The 13,270-nt window shown below is 41.2% G+C and overlaps 1 protein-coding gene across 1 annotated transcript in view; it reads left to right on the forward strand.

Annotated features, from left to right (window-relative positions):
- Positions 1–13,270, forward strand: part of LOC126184369 (stAR-related lipid transfer protein 13) — a 681,898-nt gene that overhangs the window by 547,059 nt on the left and 121,569 nt on the right. The window contains exon 12 of the mRNA XM_049926754.1: positions 9,785–9,847. Coding sequence (XP_049782711.1) covers positions 9,785–9,847 — 63 coding nt within the window. The remainder of the gene's footprint in view (positions 1–9,784; positions 9,848–13,270) is intronic.

Consider the following 13,270-nt stretch of genomic DNA (forward strand, 5'->3'; position numbering starts at 1 on the left):
ATGGCGCTAGCTGCGCAGCATTTGTGCACCGCCGCCGTCAGTGTCAGCCAGTTTGCCGTGGCATACGGAGCTCCATCGCAGTCTTTAACACTGGTAGCATGCCGCGACAGCGTGGACGTGAACCGTATGTGCAGTTGACGGACTTTGAGCGAGGGCGTATAGTGGGCATGCGGGAGGCCGGGTGGACGTACCGCCGAATTGCTCAACACGTGGGGCGTGAGGTCTCCACAGTACATCGATGTTGTCGCCAGTGGTCGGCGGAAGGTGCACGTGCCCGTCGACCTGGGACCGGACCGCAGCGACGCACGGATGCACGCCAAGACCGTAGGATCCTACGCAGTGCCGTAGGGGACCGCACCGCCACTTCCCAGCAAATTAAGGACACTTGCTCCTGGGGTATCGGCGAGGACCATTCGCAACCGTCTCCATGAAGCTGGGCTACGGTCCCGCACACCGTTAGGCCGTCTTCCGCTCACGCCCCAACATCGTGCAGCCCGCCTCCAGTGGTGTCGCGACAGGCGTGAATGGAGGGACGAATGGAGACGTGTCGTCTTCAGCGATGAGAGTCGCTTCTGCCTTGGTGCCAATGATGGTCGTATGCGTGTTTGGCGCCGTGCAGGTGAGCGCCACAATCAGGACTGCATACGACCGAGGCACACAGGGCCAACACCCGGCATCATGGTGTGGGGAGCGATCTCCTACACTGGCCGTACACCACTGGTGATCGTCGAGGGGACACTGAATAGTGCACGGTACATCCAAACCGTCATCGAACCCATCGTTCTACCATTCCTAGACCGGCAAGGGAACTTGCTGTTCCAACAGGACAATGCACGTCCGCATGTATCCCGTGCCACCCAACGTGCTCTAGAAGGTGTAAGTCAACTACCCTGGCCAGCAAGATCTCCGGATCTGTCCCCCATTGAGCATGTTTGGGACTGGATGAAACGTCGTCTCACGCGGTCTGCACGTCCAGCACGAACGCTGGTCCAACTGAGGCGCCAGGTGGAAATGGCATGGCAAGCCGTTCCACAGGACTACATCCAGCATCTCTACGATCGTCTCCATGGGAGAATAGCAGCCTGCATTGCTGCGAAAGGTGGATATACACTGTACTAGTGCCGACATTGTGCATGCTCTGTTTCCTGTGTCTATGTGCCTGTGGTTCTGTCAGTGTGATCATGTGATGTATCTGACCCCAGGAATGTGTCAATAAAGTTTCCCCTTCCTGGGACAATGAATTCACGGTGTTCTTATTTCAATTTCCAGGAGTGTATATCCAGAGTATGGTCAGCTGTTCCTTTAAACTTCAGTCACAGTTCCTCGTCATATTCCTATCATGAGCTAAACGTTTTAAGTCCCTGATTTAGATATGCAACTACTGCTTATTTGTCTGGTTTGCTGAACATTATAAATTCTTCTACTTGTTTTAGGTGTTCTTTGAACACTCTGAGACACAAAGGAAACACATGACGCACCATGAAGGTATATCCCAATGGGATGGAAATCGGTAGACGTTTTGTACATGCACAGACAAACAAATGATTGCAATTTCATAAAAACTGAGTGATTTTTCCAAGAGAAAGAAATTCACAAATTGAGCGAGTCACTAACGCATTGGTCCACCTCTGGACCTAATGCAAGCAATTATTCGGCTTGGCACTGACAGAATTGTTGGATGTCCTCCGAAGAGATATAGTGGCAAATTCTTTCCAATTAGTTCGTCAATTTCCCGAGCTGGTTGAAGGGCGTTCTTCATAACGCTCCAAAAGTTCAAAAATGGTTCAAATGGCTCTGAGCACTGTGGGACTCAACTTCTGAGGTCATCAGTCCCCTAGAACTTAGAACTAGTTAAACCTAACTAACCTAAGGACATCACTCACATCCATGCCCGAGGCAGGATTCGAACCTGCGACCGTAGCGGTCTCGCGGTTCCAGACTGCAGCGCCTAGAACCGCACGGCCACTTCGGCCGGCACTCCAAAATTTCTCAGTTTAGGGGAGGGGGGGGGGGGGGGGAATCCGGCGACGTTGCTGACCAAGGTATGGTTTGGCCTGCATGAAGATAAACAATAGAACCTCTCGTCGTGTACGGGCACGCAATATCTTGCTGAAACGGAAGTCCTGGATGGCTTGCCATTAAGGGCAACAAAACAGTGCGTAGAATATCGTCCACGTACAGCTGTACTGTGAGGATGCCGCGGGCTGGGAAAAGAAACGGCACCCAAGGCCACCACGCCTGGTTGTCGGACCATATGATGGGCAACAGTCACATTGGTATCTCATTGTTATCCAGGACGTCTCCAGACATGTTCACTGGTCGTCGAGGCTCAGTTCCAAGCAGGACTTTTCACCGAAGACAATTCCACTCCAGTCAGTGAGAGTCCAGGCCGAAGATAAAATCCTGTGGGTTATCCAACCAAGTTTGCAACTGGATAGAAAATTTCCTGGCAGGCATGACGCAACACGTTATCCTGAATGGAGTCATCGACACACGGTGAAGTAATTCTATTGTGCACCAGCGGAGCGTAATAGGAGCGTTGGTGTTCATATTATATGTACATATTAATGAGTTTGCGGATAATATTGGTTGCAGTATCAGGTGTTTCGCAGATGATGCACTTACCTATGAGGGTAATCTCTCGGTTAAAATTGCAGTAATATCCAGTCAGATCGCGGCAATGAATCAGCCTGGTGCAAATAATGGCAGTTAGCTCAAAACTGTAAGCGTTCGATGCTTGAGATCTGCAGTTCGCGCTTCTAGGTATCCTGTCTCGTCACGCTATGTGGCTCCGGACACATTTACGATCCTGCAAGAAATACGGCTCGTTTCTCGTGTCTCAGGAGAGATCGTGGCCAGTCCCTTAAAATACCACGCTGTTTCGATGAGTAACACCTGTGCAACAAATATTGACAGTTCATTTGCACCAACATACCAAATTAAAGGAACAAGAGTGCAAGTAAATAATGACTACAGCTAACAATGCCTGAACTTGAATTGCAGGTTAGCAGAGTTTTATTCATTAATGTTCAATCTATTCCAGATCTGGAATGCTGGCCTAACAAAAATCTGTCACAATCGGTTTTTTACGTCTGACCGTATTTAAACGAAGTTCATACTCAACTTCATGTAATTACCGAGTAATCTTCCCTCGTTAGTGCACTTAAATGTTCAAGTTCAAATTCACATTAACACTTAAAAAGCTTTAAGTCGTAACAAAATACCTCAGAGTTCTTCTCTTCACACTTAAGAATTAAAATCCTCAAAAATGAAGTCATGCAAATGTTCCAGCTTCCGGAATTCGGCACAAGTGTAGCAAAATGTAAAAGTCACTACTCACAACCCACGAGATTTTCTTCGTATCGCAACTGCGAAACAAACTGAGAATGTCAACAGAAGGGAAATCACTTAGTCACGTCGTCCAGAGTTGAAGAGTTCAGCTGGCCAAGTGTCCATGCACGGCTCCTTCCGTTGTCGTATACACGTGCACTCTCGCCCCTCGTGGCGTAACATCAGTTGCGACTTTCCAGAATACAAAATGATCAAGAACCCGATTTGATAAATGTTGGTGTTATAAATTACGGATGAATGGGTGGTCTTTTTCACAAAGGTTATTTTGAGACCTCACTAATAATGGTACGTCTATTATTTCTCAATAAATAATAATAAAAAATAGAATGCAACAATTCACGCGTATAGCTCAAGGCAGTAAAAGTGTTGTTTACTAAAAACGAATATGTCTAATGCGGCTTTTTCTTTATTAATTTCTTCGTGTTAGTACTCTTATAAAAATATATATTTTATAACTAAAACAGTTTATTTATACATTTTGGATAGGTAAAGTAATGTGCGGATACATACTGATGTACTCACGATACTTGGGCGCACACAGTCTAGTTACCTATCTGGTAGATAGTCACATGACATAATGAGCAATAAGACATCGAATGACTTCTCAGCACGAAGCATTTGAATGTTTAAGGTTTAATCTACCCTCTCCTTCCTACTTCCATCTATTGTCCACAGCAAAGTCTTTTATGAAGAGGGGCGAAGATGACAATAAACTCTCAAGTCTACTTAGCTTGTCACGCTGAGATGGCTCCAGTTCTTGCTTGGGAGTCTGAGTGTTGAAGCTGAAAATCTCACAGTTTTGGTGCTCACTGTTGGATTGAACTAAATAAATTTGAAGATTGTTGTTGCAGGGTTCTTGTTTTTACGTAAATATATTTTCTCACATTTTAGTGTATCATACATCTTTTGATTTTACACATTAGGCAAGCCTAAATTACATTGTTCGCACAAAAATACGTCCGATCACATCAGAGGCGTGCATACGACTCTCACACTCTGCGTAAATAACAATATTCCAAAGTATTTACAATCTTTCTTAACAAATGAATTTCTGTTAGTTTCTGTTACATTGTTAATTTCGATTATTATTTCATAAATGAATCCAGAAATAAACATAGTAAACAGTACACAATTGCGTAATTAATAATGGAAATTTTAAGTGTGCCAATAATTCGTAATTTCAAATGTTCCTAAAAAAATTTAACTGTTCATTCAGTGCTAGTATTTATCGATTATAACATCGAAACTAAAATATTTTATAAGGTAATTCCTTTTCATAAATTTTAGCCGTAAATATAATCTACTGAGTGTAAAATTATATGACAGTTTTCAGAAACGCAACTGAGATAATATTGATCTGTCCAACATTCGAAAAATTATACTGGTATCGACAAGTACTGTTGAGGAAAGGTAATGCTAGAGGATGATGTCCCGTTACAAACGTGAATTAATGTGTTTATTCATTACTAAAACAGCTGTAACTTTCGTAGCTTTTATCATATCGACTGTTATTCTTTCCAGCGATTTGTTTAGTTTGGTTTACACAAATATTTTATTGATTTGATAGAACAGGAGTTACAATCATCTGCCACAATGCGTTGCTTAGTTCATATTGTCAGTGGATATGACCATTGACTGCTGGCTGGTCACATCGCCCAAGAGGAACTAAAGCTACACTCTTAACTTTCGCCACCTGCTAAAAGCTCTGCATGGTTCACCCCAACTCGCTATCTTCATTGGGTGTAGCGCCACCCTCTCTTGACGCACACAGCCACCATTGCAATCTGGCGTATATTTACTTCTCATCCGGCATGATATAGCACTATTATCTAGTGACGATAGCTTCAGGCGCATTGTTCACAAACGTAATCCTCTACTTTAATATTTTCTCACGACTTTGTGATACAGAACACACGAGGTAGGGTAGCGATAAAACACAGGATTCCGGCAGAGAGGACAATGGTTTCAGTCGTAACCCGGCAGATTTTTCAGTTTTCTTCATAGAAACCCCACCGAATGCCCGTCGCCGTATAAGCTCCTAATCATGCATTCATTAATACACAGGCAACTTTGATCTATGTGATTTACTTGCTCTCACTGTAAATTAAATACAGAAACTATTGTGAATCTTTTATCCGTAGTGAATACCGGATGATGGCACATTTATTATTGCAACGTCTTCTGTGGACGAAAGCCTTGCCCTGTAGTCAAAACTACCTTAACCTAAACTTGGAGAGGAAGGCATGCGTGAAATCTATCTGTTAATAGTGTAATATCTTTTGCGTCTCGTTACATATTGTAACTGATTAGATGTTTATATTGGAATCAGCATGGCATTCATTCACTGAAAGAATGCGAAAAATTGCATTAAGTCCTAACAGGGCTGTTATTCTGCCAGACAAATGTCCAATTTTGAGTGGAAATTTAAGTGTCTAGAGAACTGTTTGAAGATTTTAATTCACATGAAAGATTAAAATTGTCATCTGTTCTTATATATTAACAGTCTGGTTACTTGTATTTATAAATTTGTTTTTTGTGATAACGTACCGCATACTCAGAAAGGGTACCCGTACGAATAATCGAATCCTTTCATTCATTCAAATACGCTGTTACAGAATAGTCGGAAGCTAGTTCTCACTTACATGTGGCTTCTATATGAAGTTAATTAACCGAGCTGACAGTTCTTTTGCAATCAGATGTTATTACTTAGTAATAAATACGTAACGAACATATTTCCGTGAAAGGCAGGTATGATGATCAGTCACACAAATGCGAGTTTTAAAATGTGTATTTACAGGGCATAAATTGTAATTTGATGTAATGTCGTCTCTAATGATCTGTTACTGGCTCTTTACGTAGATATGTATCAGTCACAATACAACGGTGGACATTTCAGAATTGTTTACAAAACTACGCAATAAATGCCACTTACTGTTGATGTTTTTTCCTCACAGTCAGGAAAACTGGTTTATAAATGAATAATTTCACCAAATAATACTGCTACTGTACCTAACAACTAATTTTCCTTCCTTTAATTACATTAATTATTTAATCTACATTGAGGCTTTGTTAACGTCATTGGATTGATGGTGCGCTTGAGAATTCTCTGTGGACTGTCATTTGTACAAAGATCCCACACTTTACCCATTAGGTTTAAAAACACATTAAAGTTAGTAAAGTGAAAAATTAGGTGTTCTGTAGTATCACACGGTAGGGGTATAATCAAAGGGGTCCTGTCTAATGTAACTGTGGAGAACAGGCTTGATATTGGGATGGATTTTGGTAAACGGAAAAGGAGTACAAGATTTGGATATGGGCTGTGCTGTATGATATAGAAGAAAGGGATAAGAAAAGATGTAGAGTGAAGGAAAAATCCTGATGCGCGGTGGAACAGGAAGGGAACAGCTACAGTTGATACGATAGGTAATATGTGGACTGATTTCATTATATGGCATAGGGAGAAAGATGAAGTTCTGTTGCGAGAGGATGTTAAAGGAAATTAAAGCAAAAACATTAGGATTCTTGGAATAGAGTCTGTGTGTATAGTAGGGTATACGGAAGTGTTCAGTGTGAGCGAGAAGAGATGGAAATTGGATGAGATGGTAAGGGTCAATGTGTAAAAAGGTAAATGGATGCGATAGTCAAGCCGAAGTACATGTGATTCAGGGATTTGGAGGGAAGATCGAAATTTCTTGAAGTTGATATACGAGCAACATTGACATAGGAGAGGATAGGTCGGGTCATGATTTCGTAAATGTTGAAGATAACGGGGTGGGGAGGGGGAAACCGCCATGTTCATTCAGTTAGCAGCATTAATCTATTTTTGGGCCTTCTGTTGCACGCATGATTAGCACTGGGAGTTTCCATGTTAGTTTCTGATCGAACCGTAGTCCGGTCTATTTCAGTGCGCTGTTTTTTTGAAATACGATGGTCGTAAATGGTTGGATAATGTCATGGGGAGCTGCAAGTGGTTCGTTCTAAAAATATTGCCTGTGTTTTGGACGGCTTTATGTGGAGGAGCTATTGGGCAAACCAAGGTAAAATTATGGATTGTAACGTAGAGGGATAGAAAATGCACAAGAGGAGGTTGTTGAGGAATATCGGCAGTGTGGAGGATATAAAGGAAAGGGAAGAGGACACAGCGTTGGGGCACATCTGCAGTAGGACGGAAAGTTCCACAAACAATATTTTCTATTAAGTAGTTCCTGTCGCAGCTTACGAGCTCCGTCATGTTTTCTAGATCAGCGAATTCGTTGCGCACAAGGTATTGCCAGTTATTTCCATTTGAGCTGAACCCTCTAATTAACAGTGCTACTCTCAAGTAACACTGATTTCCAAAAGCCAGTGTTCGAACACTACAGAGTCCTAACGCGTTCTAACGAGCAGTGATGCCCTCAGTCATCTATTGACTAAACACAGTTGGCAGCATCTATCTTCGTAGCGCGATATTTTGTCGCGAGATCACACATAAACGGCAGGTTGTGATCAGAGTGATTAATGCTGTTATTAAGCTCACCAGATACATTTACAATAATTTACATAAAAAGATAGTAATATTTTAGGCACTGGTAAGACTTAATGCCTTACGAGAAACACTCTAAATTTTTGAATAAATAAAAGTACGTTTATATAACGAAGTCAGTATACTCAGAAAACCCCATTTATTCTAAAAATTCTAAATTAATTTTTTCCGGAATTTTAAATCAGGACAAGTAAAGTTTCAATGCGGCTTTTAATTTTACCAAGAAACTCACAGCTTCAATTTTGTTTCTGTTTAAATACTTGATAATTAACCCATTTGCAGTTCCTAATTGACCATTAACTTCTATTTGACATAATAAATATTACATATGTTTGACGTTGCGTTTATCGCTAGTAATCTTTTTTGTTACTATTACCGTTTTGACAGATCTACACTGTCATCATCGGATCCTGTAATATTACTAGATGTGCTTGTGACTTTCAGTGTTGTACAGAGCGTAACAAATATGTTTTGTCTCTACTGTCGGGAAACAGCTGTTGCATACATGCACTTTGTTCTACTGTATTTTTTTCTGGAATATCTTTCCGAGTGTTCATCCATTCAGTAATTAAATAATTAATCTCACTCAGCTCAGGATTTTCGCCTTGCGCAATTTTGGCAGGTGGAACCAATATTACTTGAATGCTCCAGCAATTACATCGAAGAAAAAAAATACGTTTCTTCATTTCTGAGTAAACAGAAAGAAGAGCCCTGTTACATGGTGTTTATTACGAGGGTGAGTCAAATGAAAACCTTAAATTTGTAATGACAAATCGATATGTTCCGCCGTTATCCTGTAAGTTGGTAAGCGTGCTACAAAGAGCGTGCAGAATGGCCTGTAGGTGGCAGCATAGTGCAGATGCACACATACCGTCGCAGCATCAGTATAAAGATGGCCGCCCCACTTGCGACTTGCACCAGGGAAGAACAGCGTTCTGTTATTCGGTTTTTGCGTAGTGAGTGTGTGAAACCTATTTAAATTCATCGACGAATGAAGGTTCAGTACGGTGATGCATGTGTGTCACAGCAGAAGGCTACGAATGGAGTAGGAAGTTCGCAAATGGTGTGACTTCAGTGGAAGATGCTCTTCGTCCAGGTCAGGCACAACGAGTTGTGACTCCACAGAACCTTGCAGCAGTTGAAGCCATAGTGAAGGAAAACCGCCGAATGACACTGAATGACACTGCAGCATGTTTACAGAATAGTTATGGGTCAGCACACCACATTGTGCGTGATGTGCTCCAGTTTCACAAAGTGTCTGCTAGATGGGTTCAACGGCAGCTGACTCCTGAAATGAGAGAATGACGTGTTGATGCTTGTGAAGAACTTCTTCGGCGCTTTGAACGAGAAGGTGATGGTTTCCTTGCAAGAATCGTTTCTGGGGAAGACACCTGGGTTCACGTCCACTAACCGGAAACGAAGAGAGCGAGCAAGGAATTGCGTCATTCCTCATCACCAAAGTGATTTCCATATGTTTGGACCACTCAAAGACGCAATGGGAGGAAAGAGGTTCCGTTCTGATGAAGAGGTACGCGACGTGGTTCATGAGTGGTTGCGCGGACTACCAAAAGAATTTTTTTCTAAAGGAATTTATGCACTTTGTAAGTTCTGGAGAACTTGAGCGGGGGGGGGGGGGGATTATGTTGAAAAGTGATCAGCTTTGTACCACTTCTGCACAATAAATAATATTTTAAAAAATATTTAAGGTTTTCATTTGACACACCCTCGTACATTATAAGACTTGTTGACGTAGCTGTAAAATAATAATATAAAAGACGCATTTACCTCTTAATGTCTGCCCTGTTTGCTAAGACTTAAGTTTAGAAAAAGTTTAGAAAAGTGGCTCTCAGGATGTGCTAGTACCAGATTATGAATTATGTGCTCGCTTCAGTAATGATGCATTGTTCGCAGCTGGAGGTGTCGCTGTCAGACTCTGAGGTCGGTCCGACGAGCTGGCGCGCCCAACATGACAAGGTGAGTACCGACTGGCCACCGCTGTTCGCTCTTGTTGTTGGAAGGAAATTACTGAATCTTTGCTGCGGCTTGTGGAGCGGGTAGCCCTCAGCATGCTGGACGCTTCAGCATCCAATTTTAAAAGCTACTAGCATTGGACTATGACCTAATATGCAGTTCTTAACAGCGATATATGCGCAACCGTCGTTGACGAACCTCTCGTACGCTGTCATCAGTAACAAGATTTCCGCTGTGTTCACTCTTTGCTGTCTTGTTTGGCAGCCGTTACAAATGCGAGAAAAAATGTACGAGAAAAATATACACTGTCCGTTCCATAGACCCGTAGTGAGGAGATCCTCTAGGATGTGGAACACGTCAGAAAAAAAATTACGGAGTACATATTTACAAAAAAAACTGATCTGCTAATGCTCCTTCCACAGATCTTGAGAACATGATCCTCATGGATGTGAAAAATTCATAAATGTTATACATTTTTTTCGTTTATATTCTAATGAAAAACCTCACCACGAACCTTAACTGCGTACGTGGAATTCAATATTCAAGAATACGAAAGGAATGATCATTCGAAGCAAAAGAAATCTAGTAAACATGGGCTCTATAACACATATTTTAAGAACTTGCTTCTTAAGAAGTGCTTCTTCATCTTAAATACTGTGGAACAAACCTCTTCTACTCAGAGCTCCTTTCTTCCCATATTTGAGAGGTGGTAGCATTGACCAAAATTAGAAAAAAAATCTAGTAACATAGGCCCTGAAGTGCACACCTTAAGAGCTATGAACACTTCTTAAGAACTATGAACACTTGTTCACATTCACTACTGTGAAACACTTCTCTTCTACTTAGCAAGTGTTCATAGCTCTTAAGGCATGCATCTTAGAGTATATATTTACTATACTATTTTGCTTCGAATTATCGTTCTTGTTATATGCCTAAATACTGACCATCCCTCCTGGAACACCCTGCATACGATACCGTGTATAAGATAATTCCAGTTCTATTGCAAACAATCCAGACATCGTAGAAAATACAAACAGTTAAAAGGATTTCTTTTACAAATCAGTAATGCACTGAAGCTGTGCCGAAATTAGCTTTTACATAGGATTCTTGTGGTGTGATATCGTTAATAACTAGTTGGTTCTTCAATGGAGCAGAAGGAGTTGGCCACAGTTGCCGGCAAGTTACTGAAAATGTTTGTTCCTAGACAACGGACACCTATATGGATCGATGTGAGTGACTTTAACTTCTTGCTAAGATTGTCCTTATTACTGGTATTGACTTCGTGAACAGAGCTGTTAGCTTCAAAGAGATATATTGCCTATGATAGAGTTCATTAAGCAACAAATACAGGGTGTATCAAAAAGGATGGCGCAAACTTACTAGGGTGAGAGTACTTGATAATAGAAGCACAAATATCAATAAACATGGGCTCTAAAACGCAAACCTTAAGAGCTATGAGATATTCTTGATTTTCAATGTTGTGAAACAAATCTCTTCTACTGCAAGCTCTTTGCTTTCCATATTTTGGGAAGTGGTAGTATGGACCAAAACAAGAAAAAAATGTCCAGTAAACATGTACTCTAAAATGCATACCTTAACGGTTATGAGCACCTGTTCATCTTCGCTACTTTGGAACACAACTCTTCTAATGAACAAGTGCTCATAGCTGTTAAGGTATGCATTTTAGAGCACATGTTTACTGGACATTTTTTTCTTGTTTTGGTCCATACTACCACTTTCCAAAATATGGAAAGCAAAGAGCTTGCAGGAGAAGAGATTTGTTTCACAATATTGAAAATCAAGAATATCTCATAGCTCTTACGGTATGCGTTTTAGAGCCCATGTTTACTTGACATTTGTGCCTCTATTATCGTGTACTTTCAGCCGCGTAAGTTTGCGCCCCAAGCAGTAATTAGAATACCCAATTCTCAGAACTGGCTTCTAGAAGGCATTTATGATACAAATAATTCGTATTACACGCCTTAGGCCCAGAAAACTTCAGCTTCAGTTAATGAGTTGCCCCAAAATGTGATACAGTTCGACATCATAGAAAGAAAGTAATTTAAGTAAGCCAGTTCTTTGTTTCCGCATCTGCTATTTCATATAACATTGACAGTACAGATAAATTTTTTGACGTTTCAGCAGTTCTGCCAAGTACTCCTCTCAATTTAGTTTATTATCAAGTTTTAATCTCAAGAATTTAACACTATCAGCATCTTTTCTCCTTGCGTCCTCATGTATTATACTTACGTTGGATGGAAACGTCTTGCTGGTTCTGAACTGCAGACAGTGTCTTCTTTCAAAATTTAGTGGCTGTGGAGTAGCAAATGCGCCAATAATTGGCTGATTATCATGATAGAAGTTTTACAGATCCAGATTGTGGACAATAAAAATGACATTGATGGCGTTACTGACAGAATAAAAGAGATATAGATATGGCATAATGTAAAAATGAAAAATAGAGCTTCAGCTAATATTCGAAGCCTAATGCCTCAGTCACTCTCTTTTTTTATGAATCGTGGACCCGGTTTCAAAACCAATTGGGATCTGTTAGGCTATCCTAACGTAGTCAGATCCACGTCACATCGGCATAATTTCTTCAAGATCGGTTTCCTCCTACGTCCTCCTTAAAACTGGATTGCTGTTTTGTTTGAAATAACCTCGTTGTCGTCAAGACATTCGGCACCGAGTACAAGAGGAGCCAAGTATGATGTCTTCCACCACCGCAAACAAGGGGCTCCTGAAAGGGCGGTTCAAAGCATGCTCTTTGTTCCACGGGAGAGACAAGTTCGTTCTCTGTTTATTTGTGTGCGGGTGGCGTCTGGTGTCATATACACTCGTATTGCAGTAACCATAAAATATGCACTTTAAAAGTTTATGATCACTCTTTGCTTACTGTAGTGCCATTAGTTGATTGACTGAATCCTTGTTCGTATTGCTGAACATAGTGACAGTTTCTAATATCCGACTCTCATCAAATAGGCTATCCTAATTTAGGTGTATCCATGTTACACCAAAGTAATACCGGGATAATTTCTTCAAGATCGGTTCCCTTGAAGCCTTGTTGAAATTGTGCTCCTGGTTCGTTTGAAATATCCTCGTTGTTACAAAGCGAGAGGGTAAAACCTGCAGCCTACTGTCTTCGAGTAACACAAGGAGGTCGCGGAGGTAAAAGCTCCCACCAAATGAATCGTTCACCACGCAGTGAGAAAACGCATAGAGGTTTTTCAAATTTAACATAGTACAGTAGATTGTGTTAGCGCCCTCTAGTGAGGATGAAAGTTTGTTATTAAGACCCTGTTTACTCATGTAATTATCCTGTTGTATCGCGCAAAATTCTTCCATGAAGTTACCTCTGAAAGACGTTTAGCAAACGCTATTAATGTGAGTAGAAATTGGGAGAACATACATACATATATACATATC

The sequence above is a fragment of the Schistocerca cancellata genome, chromosome 4 (assembly GCF_023864275.1).
Source record: "Schistocerca cancellata isolate TAMUIC-IGC-003103 chromosome 4, iqSchCanc2.1, whole genome shotgun sequence".
Classification (NCBI taxonomy): domain Eukaryota; kingdom Metazoa; phylum Arthropoda; class Insecta; order Orthoptera; family Acrididae; genus Schistocerca; species Schistocerca cancellata.